This window comes from Ammospiza nelsoni, chromosome 1 (genome assembly GCF_027579445.1).
Source record: "Ammospiza nelsoni isolate bAmmNel1 chromosome 1, bAmmNel1.pri, whole genome shotgun sequence".
Classification (NCBI taxonomy): Eukaryota; Metazoa; Chordata; class Aves; order Passeriformes; family Passerellidae; genus Ammospiza; species Ammospiza nelsoni.
This window is the reverse complement of record NC_080633.1, coordinates 8,436,828-8,460,607: the sequence shown is the minus strand read 5'-3', so window position 1 is coordinate 8,460,607 and position 23,780 is coordinate 8,436,828. Positions and strand designations below refer to the sequence as shown.

At 46.5% G+C, this 23,780-nt stretch overlaps 1 protein-coding gene across 1 annotated transcript; it reads right to left on the bottom strand.

The window, feature by feature from the left end:
* Positions 1 to 21,260: 21,260 nt before the first annotated feature.
* Positions 21,261 to 23,278, bottom strand: HTR5A (5-hydroxytryptamine receptor 5A). Its single transcript, XM_059486270.1, has 2 exons — positions 22,538 to 23,278; positions 21,261 to 21,590 (listed from the first exon to the last, which is right to left on the bottom strand). The coding sequence occupies exons 1-2, from the start codon at positions 23,276 to 23,278 to the stop codon at positions 21,261 to 21,263; spliced, it is 1,071 nt and encodes a 356-aa protein (XP_059342253.1).
* Between the last annotated feature and the right edge of the window lie 502 nt (positions 23,279 to 23,780).

Sequence of the window (23,780 nt, the reverse complement as noted above, 5' to 3'; positions counted from 1 at the left end):
TGCTTTCAAGGCAGCCCTCCTGTAAAAAAACAGATTTGGGCAATCAAAGTTGTTCTTTGAACAAAAATGTTCTGAAAGAGCCATTCAGAAGAGAGGAGTTAAATGCTGCACTGGGTTTCTGGAGTGCTGGGAATATTCTCTGCTTCATATGACAGGTTAAAAAAAGGTATTATTTAAAGTATAGTTGGTTAAAATTATGGATGTTCAGCACTATGAAATACCCCCCAGCCAATCTTATCCAAGGTTTTTTCATAAAAGCTTTTCACATAACAGGCAGAGCCTGCCTTGCTATCTTCAGTAGCTGCTTTTAAATTGCCTGCAAACTGTGAACAAAGTGGAGACAGCATGTGAAAACCCACACATTCCTTACTACAGAGGATTTCATGCCTTTCCTGTCAAAAGATAACTACTACTATGAGCAGTTCAGGACAAGAAATCACAGCCCTGGAGCAAGCAGTGGGATACCAGGACAAGCTGAGTGTAATGTGTGGAGTGATCTCACTTTGTGACACCGATCCAGCCTCTCCAAAATGCTCTGTGGGGACTGAGTGGACCTGTGAAAGGGCTGCTGTGGTGTGGAGGGGCTGTTTCATGTGCCCTCCACCCTTCCAAGGTGGTCTCAGCATCCCCTCCTGCAGTGAAACTTCATTCTGCAGGTGGGCAAGAGGAGTGGGAGCAATATTGCTGTGTGATGTGCCATCTGCAAACAGGAATAACACTGAGATTCAAAGCAGAAAAAGGAAAAAAAATGCTCCATTTGCCTCGAGCTGGTGTGTGTGGACTGAAAATACACAAGCAAGTGTCCTGGGTTGACTATATGACATTTTTATCCCAAATTGTCCATTCTGTTTATGCTGAATAATAAGTTTTGCACCTTTATGACTTGTTCCAGAGAGTGAAGGGGGGAAAGAAGAAGCAGCAGTTTGTTTTCAGACACTGCACTCACTCCTCCACACTCCTGCTCCTGGACTGTGTTGTCTGTGGATGGACAAACAGCGGGACAGAGCTCTCCTTTGCTTTTAGTTAGTTTAGCTAGCTGAGGCAGAGAAGTTCCCTGGACTGTGGTTTTGGTTTTTTTTCCCTTTTCTTTGGACCTTGTGAAAAATATGTATTTTATGATTGGCTTTTCGCAAATATTAAAATTATTATTATGTGTGCTGTGTTAGGAAGTTGTGCTGTATTAATTCTCTTAAGTAGTGTGTTAAATATAGCTTTAGGTTATGGTTTTTTAATGTTAAAATAGAAACTCTGCTATGTAGGATACTTTTTTTAAAGAAGGGGCTTGCACTGAGATAGCAGTCACAGGACATCTCAATCTTTCAGAGAAAGAGAATTTATTGCCCCATTATCAGGAGAAACGAACTTCTTCCTGCCTTGCTCAGGATTGGAGACTGTCAGGATTAAGAGGAAAAAGTTGACACTGGCCAGAGAGAATCCTGTGTTTGAATGGAATTTATGCATCATGTATGAGGTGTATGAATATGCAACAGGCTGTTGTTTTTAAAGGTTAATCCTTTGGTAGTGTGGGTCCTTTTTTGGGCTTGTGCTGCCCAGAAAGAGGCACCCAGACGTCCATAACTCTTTGTTTTTATTGTCTCATTTTGTCCTAATTCAAATTGTCCAAATTATTATTGCCGTAATTGTATTACTATTTTTATAACCATTTATATTACTATTAAACTTTTAAAATTTTAAAAACAAGTGATTGGCGTTTTTCACAGACCTGTGTGAACCTGCTGTGGACTGAACACCAGCAGAACACTGACAGCTCCACCTGTGGCCACCTGGCCAGGCCTGAGCCCCATGGCATTTCCAGCAGCAGAGGGACTGATCAGAGACTGAGTGAGCTGAGCTGACACCCGGGGAGGAGACTGTGAAAGTTTAATAGTAATAAAAATGGTTATAAAAATAGTAATACAATTAGAGTAATAATAATTTGGACAATTTGGATTAGGACAATATAAGACAATAAAAACAAAGAGTTACTGACAGTCCAGGTACCTTTTTCTGGGCAGCACGAGCCCAAAAAAGGACCCATGTTAACAAAGAATTAACCCTTAAAAACAATAACCTGTTGCATATTCATACACCTCACACATGATGCATAAATCCCATTCAAACACAGGATTCTGTCTGGTCAGTGTCAGCTTCTTACTCTGAATCCTGATGGCACCTTCAAGCCTGAGTGAGGTGGGAAGAAGTTAATTTCTTCTGATAAGAGGGCAATAAATTATTTTTTCTGAAAGATTTAGGTGTCCTGTGGCTGCTATCTCGCTGTGAGTCCTTTCTTTTAAAAAGTTTCCTTGCAATCTTGAACACACCCTTAACAGCTTTGTGCTGCTCTTACTCCGCACATTTCTCACCATGGAAGGAGACACCATAAATGTGTTTATAAAAAAGATTGCTCTTTAGGAGAATGAGTAGTGGGAATTGCTTCTGTCCCTCCTCAGGCAACAAATTTGATTGTTGTTGTTAGGAAGCTGCTTTGCAAAAGCAGAATGCAGCTGAGAAACACCAAACAGGTTGAAAGGCAAGAGGGGTCTCTGAAGGGCCTTTCCTACCTCTGCCAGCACTGGGATTGGGACTGAAAACCCCAGCAGTGACAAGCTGCTCTGCTCCAGTTTGCACTGCTTTGTGGTGGTGTTCACAGCGCTCCCAGGATCTCCCATCTCTCCCAGGATGGGGGTAAAGACGAGGATCTGACTCCATGTTTCAGAAGGCTTGATTTATTATTTTATGATATATATTATATTAAAACTACACTAAAAGATTAGAAGAAAAGGTTTCATCACAAGGCTTGCAAGCAAAGGAAAAGAACGGAATGATACTAAAATCTTGTGACTGACCACACAGACCAAGCCAGCTGACTGTGATTGGCCATTAATTAGAAACAACCACATGAGACCAATCCCAGATGCACCTGTTGCATTCCACAGCAGCAGATAACCATTGTTTACATTTTGTTCCTGAGGCCTCCCAGCTTCTCAGGAGAAAAAATCCTGAGGAAAGGATTTTTCATAAAATGTGTCTGTGACACTGCTTGGTCATGTTTGTGTTAAAACTGATTTGCTAGCCCATTTTTGTTTCTTAAAACAACATTTTTCACATGAATGGGATAAAATCCCAGTAAATTTTATGGCCCCAGAATTGCTGGTGTGTGTTGGGGATTGCTGCTGTGAAAAGGAAAATCAGAGTCCCATTCCTGGGCAGTCCTGTAAGGAACAGGCTGGATGAGAACAAAACACTATGTTGTGTTTTGGGCTATGTTTGGCCAAAAAGTTGATCCTAAGGGCAGCACCAAGGGCATGGGACCTACAGATCATCCAGTCCAGCTGCCTGACCCTTTCAGGGCTCACCAGTTTGAAGGAAATTGTTAAAGGCATTGTCCCAATGCCTCTTAAACACTGACAGGTGGGAAGTGGCCATCTCTTTACCAGCTCCACTGTCCAACCACCCTCTGTGCACAGAAATGCTTCCCAAAATCTACTGCACTTCTCAGGATCCAAAGGCCACACCTTTCACAGGAGAGTAAGTTATGAACTAGTGTCCTCTGTCCTGCACCAGAGGTACTCCACCCCTCGTTCCTCTTCATCCTCTTCATCCTCTTCATCCCCTGCAGACTCCAATTAATACACTTGCATAACTCCAACTTGCTGGTCTCCTCACAGGGACCTGGAGATAGCCTTGCCGTTTGTCTAAAACATTGCAGAGATGGTCTGAAAGGTCAGATTAAGAAAGAAAAAAAGAAGAAATGGAGATTTTGAAATGTTCCTTAGTTCCGCTACTGCTCCACTACTGGCTCAGTGTAACCAGAACCAACCCAGCTGTATTTGTGTGGCCCAGACTGACTTTCTAAGGCAACTTCCCTGACTATTCAACTAAATAATTTGGTGCTTTAATTTCAGTCTGATTAGCAGCATTCTAAACACCTCAAATGGTTGCTTATTGCTGTTAGTTTTAGATCATGATAATTCAAGAAAGAAGAAACTTTTATCATTAATAACAACTACTTTAAGGAAAAGTCAACTGAAATGTACTCTGGAATATCTCTTTGGTGTTTAAGTTTTCTGAAATATGTTGTGGAATTAGAATGCATGAAAAATGCAAATTAGTTCATTTGGAGACAAAATAATTGCCAATGTATTGGGAAAGATGGTATAGACAGGATCTCCTAAATGGAAAACTCTTCTTGATGAAGATTTTATATTGGAACAGGAAAGGAGACTTGGAGACTCAGACTAAAGCAGCAACTCACAGCTTAACTAAAGAAAAGCATTCTTTTTGTAGATATAGTGTATAAATAAGAGACTTCCCAATATCCGATGTCTCTATTTTCATTGGTGCTTCTTAGGCATCAGTGATCACTTTATATCTGCAATATAGAGGAAAAATGCAATTAAAATGCCAAGAAATTATGTTCTAGATACTTTATTATTTGTAAAAGTAATTAGAATTCTATACTTGGTCTGATTTAGGTCTGATAATGGCCTAAGTGAATGCTGCTGAATATTTCCAGATATGCCTATGAATCTGTGAAGTTCATGCTTCTTCAGGGACAGCCTGGGAACATAGCACACATCCATCTTGATTTTTTCCCTAATTTAAACAAAAAAACCCATCTCAGATCAAGATACTTTCTTGCTTTCACATAAAATTCAGCTTCTGGTTCCTTTACTGTGTGCATAACTTACCTAATATCTGGTGAATGAGATATTTATAATTTTTGTCTCTTTTCTGACTGGTGACAGCTTCTGGCAGTCTGAACCAGCCACGTAGATCCTGCATGCAGATACAGTTGTGGCCACCAGCCAGATCTCCAGGCACATTCCCAATGTCCAGGCAGGGCCATGACCAAGCCATGGCAAGGTGAGGGTCAGCCTGGGACAATAGCCATGGGTGGAGAGGGAGCTGCAGATCCTGTGTCCCTCACTGAGCCCCTGGCCAGGGAAAAGACGAGGGTTTACAAAAATATCCCACAAAACCTCATATATCTTGGTGTCCAGATATTGTCGAGGCCACACCTGCTGCTGCTTCCTCAGGACAGTAGTTCTTCATAAGGAATTGTAATTTTTTCCAAACCTTCATTTTTCTCTCTCTTTTTTTTAATCTTTAGCACATTTCTTAGTGAATTTTATGATTTCATGGCCAGAAAGACCCCTCAGCTGGGGAGGTTCAGGAGCATCTCAGATCCTCCTCCTTGGTCATTAATTTAGCCTGGTACCAGGAAGCAGTTAGGGGGAGAAAGAATTGGTCCCTGTTATCTCAATAGATAGTTTAAATCTTTATTTTTTTTAATTAATTTTTTTTGGTAAATCAGCGAGTCGACCTGCCAGTTTTCATCCATATCCCAGGTAGTTACTGACTCTCTCAGGGCTCTTTGGCTTAATCCATAATTTGGGGTAATTTTTGGGAAGTGCAGCCAAGGCTCAGTGATTAATTGTTCTAAATGGAGAGCAAGCTGTAAAAAAAAGATTTTTGGCTCCTGATTTGCAATGAGCATCCCCAAATCTTTGAGTTGGATTTTTTTTTTCTGGTAATTTTCTTAAGCACAGCTAAATTTTGGCAGCAATCTACATTCTGACATCTGGATTTAGATAAGTATCACTTCTGTAACTTTCCTATCAGAATGAGGAACAGTTTGAGGACCAAGGAGGGTTTGTTCTAGATGTTCCAAGTGTTCCAAGTGATGTTCCTAGTGTTCCAAGTGATGTTCCAAGGGTGGGTGAGATCCTGGAAGTCTCCAGGTCTTTAACACCAGGCTCAAGCACTGCTCAAATCCAAATACTGGTGTAATGTGATTTTTTTCCTCCTGCCATTAACATGCCTCTAGGCACTTCTTGTACTCACTGCAGTTCTCTCAGTGCCTATCATTGACCATTTGGATCAAGAGAGTGGCTTACTGTGGGGTTTTTTTGGATTAGCAGGCTGGGAGTCTGAGGCTGCATTAATATTAATGTCAGCATCTCAGATTTTGGCTTCAGGGCAGTAATTTTTAAACATGAGGAAGAGGGAGGATTGAAGTATTTGAGGCAGCTGAATTCAGAACTCAGGCCGAAGCTGCAGAAATAATCCCAGATCTCTGAGTGCCTGTTGGCACCATACCACAAGGTGCCCTCTATCATTTCTGTAGGCTTCCACCCTTGTTTTGTTCAGCAGCCTCAGGCCTTCTGCTACTTCTGGACAGAATCTTTCAGAAAAAAACTCCCAGATTTTTGCTTGCAAGTAATGGTAAGCTGCTTGGTTAGCTCTTCCCACAGTTAACAGCTTTGGAAAAATTTAGCTTCTTTGTATGTGGCTGAATTTCACTTTGGCCCCTGCTGAGGAGGGTCCCTATTGTCCAAGTGTCCATGTGAGACAGGAAACAGGAGGATGGAAAGTAGGCATGGGAGAAGCTCTGATCCATGGTTTCCTACAGGAAAGTGATGACAAGAGCCTCATGAAGCTCCAGTGAGTTCCTCAGGGAGGAGATTTCTTTCCTCTCCCCACTTCATCTCCTGAGATGTGACCACAGCTTCCAAACCACAGCACAGCAGTGAATCACCCATTCAAACCCAGATCCTGTGGCATGCAGTCATGGGAGACAAACCAGGGAGGGCAGTACAGGTGCTCAGGAGGCAGGGAATGTGCTGCTCCATGGTGCAACACCTGAGCATTACTGCTGGGATGAAATTGTGAGTTTCACAATTTCATGTATACGAGATTTCGCTTTGTATAATTCAAGGAGATGTAAAACTGTTCAACACTACCACAACAGCACACACGCTGTGATTTGTCTCCACAGCAAGCCTTCAGCTTGTGTCCCACTGAAACCCAGCAAATCTTGTCAACCCTTACAGCTTCTCCCTTTTTTCTGCCCACTGCCAACTTTTGCCATTTTTCCTCACTTTAAAAGGCTTTGGGGATGAGTGGGTTCCAAAAGAATATGTATAATAAAATGTGGAATGATGAGCCCAGAGCAGCCCATGGAGTAGGAGTGTGGGACCAGCCATGCTCAGAGCTCTTCTTGATTTGGTGCTTTGTTCAGCCAAACAATGCTTCCCATGCAGAGGAGCAACACAGCAAACTGTGATGGTGTTCACAGGGGTCCCAGGATGAGGGAAGAGATGAGGATCTGACTCCATGTTTCAGAAGGCTGATTTATTATTTTATGATATATATTATATACTAAAATAATAGAAGAAAGGATTTCATCAGAAGGCTTGAAAGGAAAGGAAAGAATGGAAGGATAATAAAATCTTGTGACTGACCAGAGAGTCCGAGCCAGCTGACTGTGATTGGCCATTAATTAGAAACAACCACATAAGACCAATCACAGATGCACCTGTTGCATTCCACAGCAGCAGATAACCATTGTTTACATTTTGTTCCTGAGGCGTCTCAGCTTCTCAGGAGAAAAAATCCTAATGAAAAGATTTTTCATAAAACATGTCCGTGACAGCTAACATGCAAAAATTGTCTTCAAAGATACAAAAAGTCATCTGATAAGTGAGTCAAAAGAGGACAATTCGTATTCTGTAAGACTGCAGAGCTTGCTGGAGCATCACTTCCAACTTCCAAAGCACAGGACAGAAAACATCCTGCAAGAGTGACCCTGCTCCCACCGAGATGTCACTGCTTAATGTCAGTGTGTGCTCCAGAGAGGCACAGAGTGCCACTGTGACCTTTGGGCAGCAGGAACTCACCTCTTGCATTGCTCTGAGGTGTTGCTGTGCCCCTTTCCTGCTGGTCTGACTCAGGGACAGGTTAGAGGCAGCACCCAGGGGAGGTTACAGCTCGTTGAGTGCTCCCCACTCTCATTTTGTGGAAACCTGAGCTGCAAATGCCAGGAGTGTTTTGTTCTCCAGCACTGCCAGTCCCACCCCATTCACCAGAAACTGTCTGCACTGAGAGCCCTTCCTCCCAGCCTTTCTTTCATCTTGCACCTCCCATAAATCCTTTTGGAATCTGAAGCTGGGGAGCAGCAAAAATCCCGAGCTGGGATCGCAGCCCTTGGGAGGGAAGGATTTTACAACAGGTAGTAAAAGATAAAGGGGATGGAGTGTGTGTGCACAGATCAAAGGCAACATCCACACTGCCTGTCTGCGTGCCTTGGGCATCTATCTGCAATGCTTAAACATGGGCTGGTGCCTGGGATTTTCTGAGGTATCCACGTCTGGTTCAGCAGCAGTGGAAGGGAGCTCAGGGGAGCAGCCCATGTCAATGGCCAGAGGGGAACAGCAGAGCCTCCAGGAACCTTCTGCAGAGCAAGTCCTGGCCAGAAAACTGGCATTTGGAGCTGCATATAAATATTATATGTATTAACCTCGTGGAAAGTGAGAAACAACCTCTGCCCTCTTTCAACAGCACTCCCAAGCAAGTGCCATCAGCAGCAGCTCAGTGATGCTGGGCACCTCTGTGGGAATGGGGACAGGGATGAGCCAAGGCCAGGCAGGGCAGGGCAGGGGGTCCATACAGAGCCTGTGGAGAGGCAGAGACAGGGTGGCACCACAAGAACAGCACACACCCAAAGGACACTGTCATGCTTTCGGAGCACAGCATGGGCAATGATGGTCCTTGGTGTGATGGTGTTCACAGGGGTCTTATGTTGAAGGAAGAGATGGAGATTTGACTCCATATTTCAGAAGGCTTGATTTATTATTTTATGATATATATTACATTAAAACTATACTAAAAGAATAGAAGAAAAGGTTTTTTTCAGAAGGCTAGGTAAGCTAAGAATAGAAAGGAATGATAACAAAGGTTTGTGGCTTGGACAGAGAGTCTGAGCCAGTTGGGCTGTGATTGGTCATTAATTCCAAACATCTACATGAGACTAATCACTTATTGCATTCCACAACAGCAGATAACCCTTGTTTACATTTTGTCTTTCAGGCTTCTCAGCTTCTCAGGAAGAAAAAATCCTAAGCAAAGGATTTTTCATAAAAGGATGTCTGCAACACCTTGGTCAAGCCAGACATTTTCTACCTTCTTGCAGTGCAGAATTGCTTGGGAATAACCTGAGAATAATTAGGAAATGCAAAGTGCTACCAATAGAGCAACACTTACCTGGGTGATGACTTCCTGCTGTTTGCCTGAAGGATTTTGAAAAACCAAATAAGAACCAGATGGGACCTGTTTAAAACTCCTCAATAACAGCTATGTTTTGAAGTGCTGTTCATGAGCCAGGTGCATCCATGTTTCACTTGGGCATCTTCTCACTTCTTGGGCATCTTCTCAAAAATCCAGCTGGTGAATCCAACATCCATTTCCACTGAATATTGAAGGGCTAAAAAGCAGTGGCTCTGGGATTTTTAGTGTGGGTGCTTTTGGCATGAAACTGTGGGTTAGAAGTTCAGCCTGATGCTTTGTCTCCAGGACTGAAAATAAGTGTAACACTTGCAGTTGCCAGTGGTAAAGCTTTTGGTGTGTAACACCCAACTGCAAGAGAGTGATTTCCTTTGGAGATCACATGAGCCAGCACTTGAAACAGCACCAATATTTTTGCCTTTGGACATTCATGTTCTTATTTCAGTAGCCAAAGAAACAGTGTTTCTTTGTAAACCTGTTAAAAACCTGCAAAAACAGTACTTCTTTGTAAACCTGTTTAAAAACCATGCATTTCCCCATTTTCTTGCAAGGCAGCTGTAGTAGATCTGCTATTGTGCACGGATTTCATGAACCAGCTCCAAGGAGGAATTTGGGTAACAAGTTATTGAGCTAAAGAAGAAAGCCCCACTGTGCTCTCTCTCATTTCACCAAATAAAAAGAAACCCACATAATTAATTCCTGAGCTTTTCTCAGAACCGTGGTTTCTAGCATCCAAGTCTCATCTTAAGAGGTGCTTCTATTTCCCAGACCCTCTCACTAACAGATTTGTGAGAGATTTTCACACCTGTGATGTGCTGGATTATCCTCAAGTGATAACTCCTGTTCCCACACCTGGGCTCTGCCTCTTTGCAAAGCCCATTTTGACTGTCTCAAGCAGAAGCACCAAGCAACAAGAACAGCACAGGGCTGTCAAAAACTCTTCCTGTGTGACCAGATCAGATCTTCCCAAAAACTCTTCCTGTCTGACCAGCTCTTCCTTCCCTTCCAGGAGCCGGTATGAGATGCACACAGCTGTGAGTGAAGGTGCCCACCTGAAGCTGCCAGGCACATGGGGCTGCCTCCCTGGCACTGCACGGGGGTGCTTGGGCATTTCTGATCCCCACAGGGATCACGTCACTGTCTGTCACCTCCACACTCCTGACTGCTCTTCACTCCTCAAACCACTGTCTTTTCCCCCGAAATGCCAGTCAAATGAGTGATTGGAGGAGAGATGTTTAAGTTGTAGGCACAACTCGTTCTTCCTCAGCTTCCCCCTGGCGAGATAGACACAGACATAACACACCCACACATCGCCAAACAGCTTCCACACAACTCACACAGCGTTTTTTTTTTCCCTAAAAGAAGAAAAAGAAGAAGGAAAAAAGAGGCTATTACATGTTTTACTGCTTTAAATACTTGTGAGACATGTTGGTACAAGAATTCTCCTGATGATCCCTCAAGGTAGTAAGAAAAAAAAAAAAAAACAATAGCATTTTTTCTCTATTTAAAAAGAAATACAGAAAAATTTTTCATTAATTCCTAGAATACTGTAAGTCAGAGTAGAGACTACATCCCTGCCTCCCACATGCAATCAGACACAGGAACAATACACTTCATTTAATTGCAGGTAAGGATGTGAATGTGAAGAGATAAAGCTATCTGTCATATTGCAGTCCAAATGAATGAAGCCCCTGCAAGCTTTTCCTGTTAGTCCAAAGCTAAAGACCCCTCAAAAAGGTCCAGTGGTGTCCAGTGACAGGGCCAGAGGCAATGAGGGCAAATGAAAACACAGGTAGCTCCCTCTGAACATCAGGAAATGCTTTTGCTGGGGGTACCTGAGCACTTGCACAGGTTGCCCAGGGCAGGTGTGGAGTCTCCATCCTTGGGGACACCCAAAAGCCACCTGGAAATGGTCCTGGACAACCACAACAGGTGATCCTGCTTGAGCAGGGAGTGAACCAGGTGACTTCCACCCGACCCCAGCCACTCTGTGAACTCTTGGTCCCATTTCTAACTCTGTCTGTAGCAGTCTCTGTCTATAACATCAACCCTTCATGCATAATGATTAATAAAATAGCACTCATTCCTGAGGGATCAGAGGGATTACCAAAACATTCTGCTAATCTCCTCCAGGAAGAGCTCAGGAATTGTTTTATCTCCTCAAATCACATATAATTAATGCAATAAAAAAAATTCAACAAGCTCTCAGAATTTTCCTTAGTGAAAATCAGTTTACCTTTCATTCACCTTTTCTTTTATCCTTGATGAGAGAGAGGCTGTAGTGATTAACATTTTTCTGAGAGAGGTTTTTTGTCCTTCACATGTTTATTCAGTATTTCTAGTCAGGAGCAAAATAACCAAAAATGAACAAAAATGGTGGATGCAGTGTGACCATTTCCCCATCCCTGGAGGTTTTCAAAGCCAGGCTGGATGGAGCATAGTGGAAATTGTCCCTGCCAGTGGCAGAGGGCTTGGAACTAGACGATTCTTAGGATCTCTGCCAATACAAACCATCCTACAATTCTATGAGTCTAAAAAGAAATGCATGAGTGTTTTTTTTGTGTGTATGTTTTGCAGGAAAAATGTTTGTTTGTGTTGGTATTTTCCAGTGTGTGGGGGCTGATCATTGTGCCCAAAGAGAACATATTTTCCTGGTATGTTTAGATATGCAGTGCTGTATGCTTGGTGGGAAAAACTCAGAGCAGTTAATCTAGGAAATTGCTGTGTGTATGTTCCCATGTGTTTTCTGCTCTGCTCTGCTTGGAGAGCAAAGGATCCCACACTCACCTGTGTCTAGAAAGGCTCATAAGGACATTTGTGCATAAAAAAGTTGAATCCTGGCCCCATAAAATAAACCAGTCATTCTTCAGAAAGAACATCACCCTACAATGTGGGTAATTGTGGTTTTCATGCCTTTTTGCTGAAGACACACCCCACTTGGGGCTGCAGCAGCCAGAGCCAGGCTGGGCAGCTGTGCCTTTGCCAGGAGCTGGAGTGTTAGAGGATGCAAAGCTGGACAAAGAAAGGAGTCTGGAAATGTGCAGTGCTAATTCTGCTCTGAGGCATCTCAGAATTCAGGGCAATCAGAAGAGGCAGAGGAAGGAGGCCAGTGGATATTACAGAGTCACAGAATGTGCTGAGTTGGAAGGGACCCACAAGGATCATCAAGTCCAGCTCCTGGCCTCACAAAGAGCCAGCCTCAAGAGTCACACACATGCCTGGGAGTATTGTCCAAACACTTTTTGAACTCTGTCAGGCTTGGTGTGGTTCAGAGGGCTGTTACAGGAGCTCTGCATGGTAAGCAAGAAAGTTTTCCACTTACAAGGGGCTGTGTGAAGCTGAGCATCCAAATGCTGAACAACATGAACACACTGCTCATTTTATACAGTGTTGAGACATCTCACAAAGCTGGAGGGGACCTGCTCAGTGACAGAGTGCATTTGTCCCTTCCACTGTCAGCACTAAGGTTTGCATTATCCAGGTTATTTAGGTGCCTCATTCCCATTCAAATAACAATTAAAAAAAGAAGTCTCTAAGCATGCTGTCATCTCTCAGGACTACATGTGGGGACAATAAAAGGGCTGTTGCTCTGTTTCCCCCCTGCATGGCACCTGGCAGAAGGAATCAAGCCACAATCCATCTCTCTCTGCCCTGTGCTGCCACCCTGGAGCAGATCCGAGCACACTCAGCTCACGTCTCGCCGAACAGAGCGATCTTGCCACAGAGGAGCAGGAAGGTGAGCGGGCCAGACGGTGTTTTTGAGTGCCCTCCGTGCTGTGAGGAGCATCAGCTCGCTGTGATCACCACAAGCATCACCTCGCTGTGAGCACCACCGGTATCACCTTGCTGTGCCAGAGCATCACCTCACTGTGATCATCACGAGCATCACCTCACTCTGATCACCACGAGCATCACCTCACTGTGATCACCACAAGCATCACCTCGCTGTGAGCACCACCGGTATCACCTTTCAGTGATCACCGTAAGCATCACCTCGCTGTGATCACCACAAGCATCACCTCACTCTGATCACCACGAGCATCACCTCGCTGTGCCAGAGCATCCCCGCTGTCCAGGCGGCGTGGGGCGGGCAGAGCACTCCGGGTGCCGCCTGCAGCTCCAGCTCCGGTCCTGTGGGACAGAGCCCGCAGCTCTCTCTGCTCGCCCTTCTCTGTGCCTCCAGAGCCACCTGTCTGCTCTCAGCAGGCTCTGGGCTTGTGCAGGAGCACACGGTCGGTACGAGCAGGGATGGGAGCACAGCGCTCTCCATGTCCCGGTGGCCGCAGGTCCCGCTGTGCTGCTTGGGGTGAGCGAGCCTGTGACCGTTCACAGGGGTCCGAGGACGAGGGAAGAGACGAGGATTTGACTCCATGTTTCAGAAGGCTGATTTATTGTTTTATGATACATATTATATTAAAACTATACTGAAAGAATAGAAGAAAGGATTTCATCAGAAGGCTGGCTAAGAATAGAAAAAGAAAGAATGATAACAAAGGCTTCTGTCTCGGACAGAGAGTCCAAGCCAGATGACTGCGATTGGCCATTAATTAGAAACAACCACATGAGACCAATCCCAGATGCACCTGTTGCATTCCACAGCAGCAGATAACCATTGTTTACATTTTGTTCCTGAGGCCTTCCAGCTTCTCAGGAGGAAAAATCCTAAGGAAAGGATTTTTCATAAAAAATGTCTGCGACATGAGCCCATCCCTAGAATGGGGGTCCAGAAAAAACCAATGCCTCTCCCTCAACAGCGATGGAGAGACCAGGACTGAGATAATTCCTGAGATAATTCCCTCTTCATAAAGGAGGATCGCACCTACTTTATGGTTTTGAAGTGCCCAAGCCCACTGCAATTTCAGAGAGATACCAGTGCAGCCCACTAGCGTTTTATAACCCCATTTAATCTGGGGCTTCATGACCCATTCAGTTTATCATGTTTATTCAGTTTACCTTCTCCATGGGCCCTTGAGGAGCAGCCCTGACTCTGGGAGCACCACCACAGCTCTACAAAGCTCCACCAAGCTATGGAAGAACTCCTCAGGGCATCTCCAAGAGCAAGAAGGGAGCCAGGAGAAGCGGTGTGGAGCGGGAGCTGGTGCTCAGCTGGGGCTGCCAGACAGAAGGATGAGGAGCAGGGGTCTGAAAAGCAGCCCAGGTGCTCCTCACCCAGACACACCATGTACACATCAGTGTACCCTGAAGGCCAGATGACCAGGGAGGGGCAGGAGGTGCTGCCGTGCACCTCATGCTGGGGAATCCAGGACACAATCCCTGCAGGACAGTCACCTGTGGGAAGGTGATGTAGTGGGTATGTGGCATCTTGGAGATGTGTGAGTAAAAGCGGTGGGCAAGCTGATCTGATGAGCAGCAGCAGATTTTCTGTCAAATAAATTTCAGGTTTTTTGAAAGTTATTTGCTATGCTCTGCATGCAAGCACTGGCCAATTTGATGCTTTCAGAAAGAATTTATAGGGTTTATGCTACTTTCAGTGTTCTCAAGGTGCCTTAAATGCTCACTTTGATAAGAAACAGCCCTGACACTCATTTTGGTTGGCAACTATTAACAGCTTATGAAGTAGCCTGGGGGCTTTAGTCAGAGTAACGTGCTCTGAAATCCCCCGTAAGGCCAAGGTTTGTGCTGCAAAGCTGCAGGAAGCAGAGGAGCTGCATCACTTCTCCTCAGCATCTACCTGCCTCCTTTTTAAAAGTCTCAGAAAAGCTTAATTACTTAATACCATGGGTTCTCAGTTTCTTTTTGCATTCAAATTCCAGATACTGAGTAACCCCTTGGGCCAGCAAGTGTGCTTGCTCTTTGCATCTGCTGTCTGTTTAATATTCACCCCAGTGCTGTGATGGGAAGGTGGAAGGTCCAAGGCACGCAGCAGGAGCATCCTGCCTTAGTGCACCTGGAAACTTTGGCATCAGGTGAGCAGCTGAGGAGACAAAAAACATCACAGAACTGCAGCTCCCAGGCAATTGTGAGAGAGGCTCCATATGCTCCAGTGCCCACAGAAAGAGCCATTTGGCAACGCATCAAAATGAATCCTCCCCCTCCTCAAAGGCAGGTCTGCACTCAAACTGTGAAAATACGTGACCATGGCTCTGCTTTCCCCTCTAAAGTCTGCCTGGCAGCAGCACAGGTAGCTTGTGGGGCAGGATATCAGGCTGTTAGCAGATCTAGAAGGTGATCACATTTATTTTCACCATGGTCTGTGTGACACAGGCTCTTTTGGGTTGGAAACAGCCCTGTTTGGTCCAGCTGTGAGATACTGCAGAGGCAGCACCCTGAGCAATGTATGAACAGTTTCCTGACAGCCAGAGCTCCAGAACAGCACCACAGGGAAGCAGTGAAAAGGTGGGATGTGTGATGGACTTTAGCAAGGTGAACCTGACTGGGCATGGGACTGCCCAGCCCAGTGTGTTGTGAAGAACCAGGTGATCCAAACATTGAATTGGGCAAGGAGAAGCAGATCTTGAGGCTCTGTTGCACATCAGCTATTTGTTTGGCATCTTGAGCCCAGAGATAAAGAGGTCTTCTTCACCAGCAGAGATGCTAATTTTAACAGGCTGCCCTCCTCTGTACCAGCAACTGAGGCTGGTGGGACCTGTGCTTAACCAGGATTTGGGGATGGAAAGGCACAAGGAAGAAGCACTGACCTCAGGCTGCAGCCCTGAACTGATGGAAAACGCAGTGTTTCCAACACTTGCACAGACTCAGGTGAGCAGCAGGGAGTTTGGAATGGTACAGAGGTGTCCACCCTCTGCAGCCACCAGTGGGAAGGGACTGAACTGGGCAGAGTGGACATCTCAGCCACGTGGACTTTGTGTCCTCTCCCAGGAGGGCAGTCAGGGCCGGGAAACTTTTTTCCTGTAATAAGAGCTGCAGTGGAAGGATTTTTTACCCCTCTCTTTCTCCTTCCTGCAGAGATGACCAGATCCATGGTAGTGGCTGCCTGGTCTCACCAGAAGCAGGGAGGGGACTAGAAGCTGGATTGGGAACAGTTTTGCTTGGAATGGCTCCAGCATAAAACCAAGGGGAGGCTATAGCTCCAGTTTTATCTTTCCCCTTCCTAGGATAACCCCTGGAGCTGCACCCAGCCCTGTCTGGTCCCATCCATGGGCAGCAGTGGGGCTTCAGCATCACAGGAGCTGCTGTTCCCCCTGCTGAAATGGATAGACAGAGAACAACAACAATGCACTGGGGGATCCAGGGAAAGGACCCATCTGTCTGCCTTGCTTTTGAGGATGATTAGGGACAGTATTTGACTTGGCCAGCATGGAAAATGACACGGAATGGCAATGCTGAGGCTGACTGCCTGGCAGTGGCGAGGAAGAGGGAGGAGGGAGGAGCAAAAAGATGAACTGAAATCACAGCCTCTCCTCCAGTGGCCAGAATGAAACCTACAGCTGGACACAGGCATGAAATAAGCCTGCTTGTTCCTGAAATGCTGAAAAGTCCCATATGTTCAGCTCCTGATGCACCCCATCTCAGCCTTGTCTCTCCTCCTGCAATCAGGCCCCCATCCCACTGCTCCTGGACACGTGCCTTTCCCTCATGCCAGGTCAAAATGCTCCCAACCAGTTTTTATCCTCACTTCTCTGTAGAAGTGACCTTATTTTCTGTATTTACACCTTCCCCAGTCCATAAGTCTCTAGCAATTATTGGACAGTTTGAACCTCATACTGGTTTCTTCTTCAATTTTTAATGGAGGCATTGAATGTTGTCAAGTCGGATTCATTATTGAGTGAATACTTTATATCACCATCAGCAATGAGCCATGTGCTGCAATCAAAAACATCAATGTGATTTATTGCAATTATATTTATTTCCTGTAATTTTTTATTCACCAAGTTATTTATCAGCTCCTCCACTTCTTCTGCCAAGGATCAATTTCAAGCTGTAAATCAGTAACAGCATTTGTCTTAGAAATACTTGGCTCTCCAAATTTGCCTTTTAAAAATACTGGCACAGCTCCAGCTCTTTTCCAGTCTTCTGTAACTTCCTCAGCACCTCGGTGTAACTGAAAATAATGAGGACTTAAGGAGCTCTTTGGCCATGTCCTAAATTTAATGAAATGCTGGCAATGTCATTATTTTCATGCCAGGGTGTATCCCAGTGGGGATGCTAATTTTGTCATGGCTGTTTCACCCCACTGTTCTTGCATGGAGCATTCATGGTGCCTGTATCATGTTCACCATGACTTTGCTGGAGCCCCAGGGGAAGCTCTACCAGTGATGGTAAAACAAGGGGTCCAAGAGTAAAACACAATGAACAAAGCAGCTCAAACCACTGCCTTGCACAAATCACTTTGACACTTTGTCAGTCGCACCTCACCACTGCAATCACTGGAAGGAATAGCCATTAATTAACTTTGTCAGGAGAAATTTCTTTAATTACCTACTTCCAGGAAACTCCCACTTTCAGCTGCTGCTGACAGTCCAAAGGACACATCTCCTAGCAGTAATTTTTTTGAAAAGCCCTGAAAAATTTCCAGGGGATGAAGTCATGTGTGGCTCACCTCTGGCTGCGTAGGGCTGGTGCATGTCTTGAAATCACCAGCCTGTGATGAGCAGAGAGCCCAACAGGCTGGGGTGCAGGAGTAAGGTGGTTAGCCAGCCTGTCCTGTAATCCATGGGCATTCTTCAATGACCTTTTTTTCTTCCCTAAAAAGCAAAAGGAACCCAGAGCAGACTGCCCAGAGAGCTGCTGTTCCTTGAGCCCTGACAGCACCATGAGAAGATGCTCAGCAGCAGCTGGAATTCAGCACACGCTGCCCTCACTACTGAACAGATGTTCATTGGGTTGTCAGGGCACTGAGAGGGAGCTAAATTAATTATAAGTGGGAGCAGGTTAGTTAAATCTGCTCTGGAAGTATTATATTGCCACCAAACTGCGTACAAAACTCAATAATAATGGGTAATAACGTTCTTCCTGGGAATCAAATAGAAGCTCAATTTATAATGCTGCTCGGCATTCAAACCAGAGTGTTCCACCTTCCTGGTACATGATCAACATTTTGTAATTAATCCTCACAAAGCCTCGGTGAGGCAGATCTCTTCACACCACTGATTCTGTGTATGAATGGGAACAAGGAGGTACAAGATGCCTCCTTTGAAGCTGTGGTTGCCTATGTCTTCAAACATGATTTGCATCTCTGGGAGCCCACTCAGCATCTGTGTTTGAATAATGAGAGGTTTGTAAAAAGCCTCGGAGCCTGGATCAGGTGCCCAGGTCTCTTTGTGCCACTTCCCTGTGCTGGGATCATTGTGGCATGTTTCAGTGTGATTCTGCAGTGCAACCTCTAGAATAATGATATTTTCCCTGCCTGGTCCTATTGATAATCTTCAGAAGGAAAGCCCATGGTGTTAGGTCTCAAGTATGAGCCAAAAGCTGCTGATCTTGTCAAGATTTAAAAGAACAAACCTTACCACCAACTGGAAGCTGTTTCTTTCCAGAAAATGATTGTATCAGATGTGGCCTGTCAAATAAATGTAAGAGTAATTTACACCAGGATGGTGGAATACTCATCACTACAGGCAAATTAGAATTATCTAGTGTCGCTTCAAAATGATCTCCTGTCTCCCTGTCACTGTTTAAGGCACAGCATGAATAAACAGAGGGTATAATGAAAAGGAGCCTCACCCCAGCACCAAACTGCAACTAAAGTAGGGAATTTCCCACTGATTTCAGTTTAACTCCTGTCTGCTCACAGTGGACATTGAGTTTACAGCTGATTCCACACCCTGCACAAGGACCCCACACAACAGAGACAAGAGAATCTGCAACACTCATCAAAAACCAAATAAAAATGGCATGGACACAGCTGGGACTGACATGGGGTTGTGCAGACATGATGTTAGGTGTGAAAATGGGGTCTAAGGTCCAACTTCCCAGGTAATCCATGCTTAAAAGTTTCACTCTGGGAGCCTAAGAAGTAGTCTACTTTCAGGCACCACCAAGCTTAGCTGAAGTTCTTGAAGGCTTAAACAAGGAAGCATTTTTTCAAAGTCATTTTTGGCTAGACAGCCCTGTCACAACAAAAGCAGCAATTCCCAAACAGAACAACACAGCATCAGTGATGGACTGTCCAGAGAAAGCAGCACAGCCTTTATATAGTCAGTAAAAAAAAAGCAGTTCAAGAGTTTATTACAATTTTTGATACATCAGAGATGTCACTAATAATATTTTAATATATAAACAAAGAAAGAAAATGCTCTTTACTAGTTGGAAAGATTGGCCCACGCTTAGGGGGCAGGTCAGAGCCTCTTTCATGGGAGTTAGAAGATTACTCCCATCCCATCCATCTTCTCCTTGAATTAATTAACATTAAAAATATGTTTTTACAAGACAAGACATGCCACGTAAAAATCTGATTCACCAAAAAAATTCTCCTTTGCTTTCAATGAGGGCAGGGTTTTACCCAATATTTCTAACAGACTTTTATAAGATGGTGTTAAGGAAGATGTCAAGGGCTATCCTATTTCTCTTCTTGCCAAAAGGCAGGATCAACACTGTCCATGTCAGTGCTGATGGCTGTTTGTCTAACTGGTCCTGAAAGGGCTGCAACACTTTAATAGCACCTTGACCTCTGCTTCCATTTTCACCTGTCCAGACACAACAGAAGAAAAAGGGCTTTTATTTCCAACTCTGCCAGGATTTTGTCTGGTTTAAAGGACCAGCAACAATTTCAACATCTGATGTCTCATGATCTACTACAGATAGAAATTAATACTACCCAACCCTAGGGAGCTTTACCATCTTTCATTGACATCTTTCCCTTTTATCTCTTCTTGATATACCCAACATGAAATCAGGTCTTTCAGATTTCCATCTTGTATTTTTTCCACTGTTTTAATTGTGGTCTTATTTCAGTGGCTGTCCCAGAACCAATTTAATACTAAAGCTTTCCTTTATCTGCAGACCCATCAGTCCTTCAGTAGGGCAGTATAAAGTGTGTAATAATAATTCTAGGAGTGAAATGCCAAGTATTATAATTAAGTTGGCAATGTGGAAAGGCAGGGAGGCCACAGAGCAGTAACAGCCACGTGGGATGGAGCCTTAGAGGGGCAGGCAGAGAAGGACAGGTGGGCAAAAAAATAAATATTCAAGCCTGGTCCTTGCAGGAGAAAAGCTCCATGGTTTGATTATGCTTCCAGAAAGAAATGTCACCTGCCATTAACTGCCCTTTGCTTGCAACCCAGTGCTCATGGAAATAAAGTGGGGTTTTTGCTTTGGTTTCAAGTTCTGGATTGCATTCAGAAATAGTAAAACACAACTCCTCATTGAAAGGCAACTCGAAATACACCCCTTGCATCCCCTGAAACTACATGAAATCTGCCCACAGCTGCTCAAAATACATTAATGTTTTAAAATGGGAAACAACAGGCAGGAAGATTAGCATTTACAGCTGGTATTTCTGAACATAAAGGTCTGAGGCAGATGCTCGCATGTAGCAGCTGGGGAAGGAGAGGTGAGTTTCCCATGCATTCTCTCTCATTCCAGGGTACACCATGCATTAAGCTTTCACAATTAGTTTGTTTTTATAAAAACAACAACAACCCTGCTACATAGAATCCAAAAGCAAAGAGACACAATTTGTTCTTCCCAAAGTATGTGAGAAAAAGCTTGGTACTTGTAGTCTGCACTTAACCCTTACCAAGGGTTTTATTTCCCAAAAAAACCAACCACTTTGCAGTCTTTACCAGTGAAAGACAAGACAAACCATGTTTTCAGCCAAGCCATAAAATGTGTACTCTCATATGTAATCACAAAACCTCCTGATGTTATAGGGTCCCAGCTTTGCACACGGGACAAAGGTGATTAAATGCTGGGAGATTCCAGCAGTGGCCAAACCAAAGTTTCTTTGCCATTGGACTCTTCTGCACCTTTGGTGCCACCAAACAGAGCATCACTGGGGAGGCAGGAGGAACACAGCAGGGCACTGGAGCGAGGATGCCAGGCTGCTGGCAGGAGAAGCCCTTACATGCTACTTGCAGGAAGAACAGCAGCTGAGAGGCTGGGATGGAGAGCCTGCCTAGGGACTGGGACTGGGTCTGGGACACACGACCCGTGGCGATGCATTTTTGGCATCACCTCAGTACCTGTGGCTTTGAACTTCCTCAGGAATTTGGTCAGAATCATTGACACTTAAAATCAGCTTCCTGGGGCAGCAGGAAAGATTTTTCTGCTCACTACTGCCTAAAGAATAGGTTCCTGAAGGCGTTGTTGTAGTTTTTGTTGAAAGCAGTGTAGATGAGTGGATTAAAAAAGGAATTTGAGTAGCCCAGCCATAGAAAAATGCTCTTCCAAACGGGTGGGATGTCACATGAGCAGAGCGGGTTGATGAGCTCTGTGATGAAGAAGGGGATCCAGCAGAGCACGAAGACCCCAATAAGGATGCCCACCATGAGGGCAGCTTTCTTTTCCTTCTGCTCTCTCCACGTGTCTCCCTCCGTCTGGAACGTCACCGTGGCGTGACGGACAGTGAAGACCATCTGTGGCTGCTGGGCAGCTTCCTTCACCTGCCAAACACAAACACGAGTTGCACCACGTGTACCCCAGTCAGGGGAGCCCACACAGCAGGCACAGAGCCCAGCAGTGCAAGCAAGGCCAGAGCTCCAGGGAAACACAGACAATGCAGGTCACACTCTAACTGAGGGCAAGGTGGCTGTGTAACCTCTTCTGGGTGATGGAGACTATTTAAGTGAGATTAGAAACTAGAGTACTGAGGGCACGTGGGGTTACTCACAGTGCAGCACAATAACATTACTTCCCTGCTTACAATCTGATCAGCAGAACAGGCACACACCCACATGCCGTGCACAGAAGTCTGCTTACTTCCTCTAAATCCATTGAGTTTAAGAGTTCTTGGTAGGAGAGGAAAGAAAATTAGCACACATTTGCTTCCTCTCTGCAAGAAATCTTTACAGTGCAGAGTCACCGTGCCTGGGATGAACTGACACGATGCAGTCATGATTAGGAAAGATTTCCAAGGACATTCTGCTCAAGTGCTTGCTGTCTGGGTAAATTCACAGAGTCCCCAAAGCCCCAGCTAGTTGCCAGGGTATTGTCCCCAGCGGACACAGCTGCCCATCCATCCACTGTCCCCTTGCTTCCCCAGGGGAGGGACAGTGACCCCTTACTCATGCTGGTGAGCACTGATTCAGCATTCCATGGGGGGACATCTGTGAGTCACCGCTCGCCCACGTGGAGCTCAGGCTTGCAGTATGTCCCAAAGTTGTTCCAGCTACACCTTGAGTGCTCACACACAGCTGGGGGCTCAGATGGAGCCAACAGACTGGGTTTGCAAGCTTTGCAGTCTGCCTTCCCTTGGAAGCCTCCAGGCTCCACAGGGCTTTGGTGGATCACTGTTCACTTGCACACTTCTGGTTTAAGTTTGCCCCACTTCTACAAAGGGTTGCCGGCTGTTAGTGCTTGACCTGAGCAAAACACAACCAAGCTGACCTACCTCCAGTGCTTCTGGGGTCACGGGGGTGATGGAGTTGCTCTTGCGAGATCCGACTCGAAACTTGGCAGCCCTGTAGATTTTCCAGTACACAAAGAGCACCACGCAGAGGGGCAGGTAGAAAGCCCCAAAGGTGGAGAAGATGGTGTAGGAAGGCTCCCGGCTGACTTGGCACTCTTCGCTGTCCTCTGAGTAAGTCTCTCCCCAGCCAAAGAGCAGCGGGGCCAGAGAGATGAAGGCGGAGAGCGCCCAGGTGAGAGCGATCATGATGTTGGAGATGCGGCGCCGGGTGCGCAGCGTGTACTCCAGGTGCCGGGTGATGGACCAGTAGCGGTCCAGGGCGATGGCCGTGACATTCCAGATGCTGGCAGTGCAGCACAGCACATCGAAGGAGATCCACACCTGGCACAGCGACCGGCCCAGCCGCCACCGCCGCCCGGACAACTCGTGCACCAAGCTGAGGGGCATGACGAGGGCTGCCACCATCACGTCGGAGACGGCCATGGAGGCCACCAGGTTGTGGGGCACCCGGTGGAAGCTGCGCACGCGGAGGATGGTGGCCAGGACCAGCCCGTTCCAGAGGAACGTGGCCACCACCAGCATGGCCAACAGGCTGAGGACCAACACGCTGAAGACGGAGAGGTGGGGGGCCTGGCCGCCCTCGGGGCCGCCGGAGGACGCGCTCCTGTTGCCGCTGTCCGGCGTCGTATCGGCGAGGCAGCTGATGTTGAGCGGGCGCTCCATGCCGGGGCTGCGGGCTGCTCCGGGCTGCGGCGGCGGCGGCGGGAGGCGCTGCCTGCACCGGCAGCGGGGGAAGCGCCGCCCTAGCGCGGGCGCGGGGGGTCCCCGGCCGCCCCGAGCGCCGCCGGCCGCGGGGGCTCCGGGCTGGCGGCCGCCGGGAGCTTCATCCCCGGCACGGAGAGCCCTGCGCCAGCCGCGGCTGACGGCACCCCCGGCCCGGCCCGGCCCGGCGGCGAGAGGCGGCGGCTCCGCGGGCGCGGGGCTGCGCGGCTGGAGCGGAGCTGTGCTGGAGCGGAGCGGCTGGAGCGGAGCGGCTGGAGCGGAGCTGTGCTGGAGCGGAGCTGTGCTGGAGCGGAGCTGTGCTGGAGCGGAGCGGGGCGGCGCTGGCGGCGGAGCGGCCGGAGCGGGGCGGAGGAGCCTCGGGCGGCCCCTGCGGAGGAGCCGCGCCGCGGGCTGGCGGGGCCGGGCCGGGCGGGCAGGTGAGTGCGGGAGCGGCCGCGGAGGG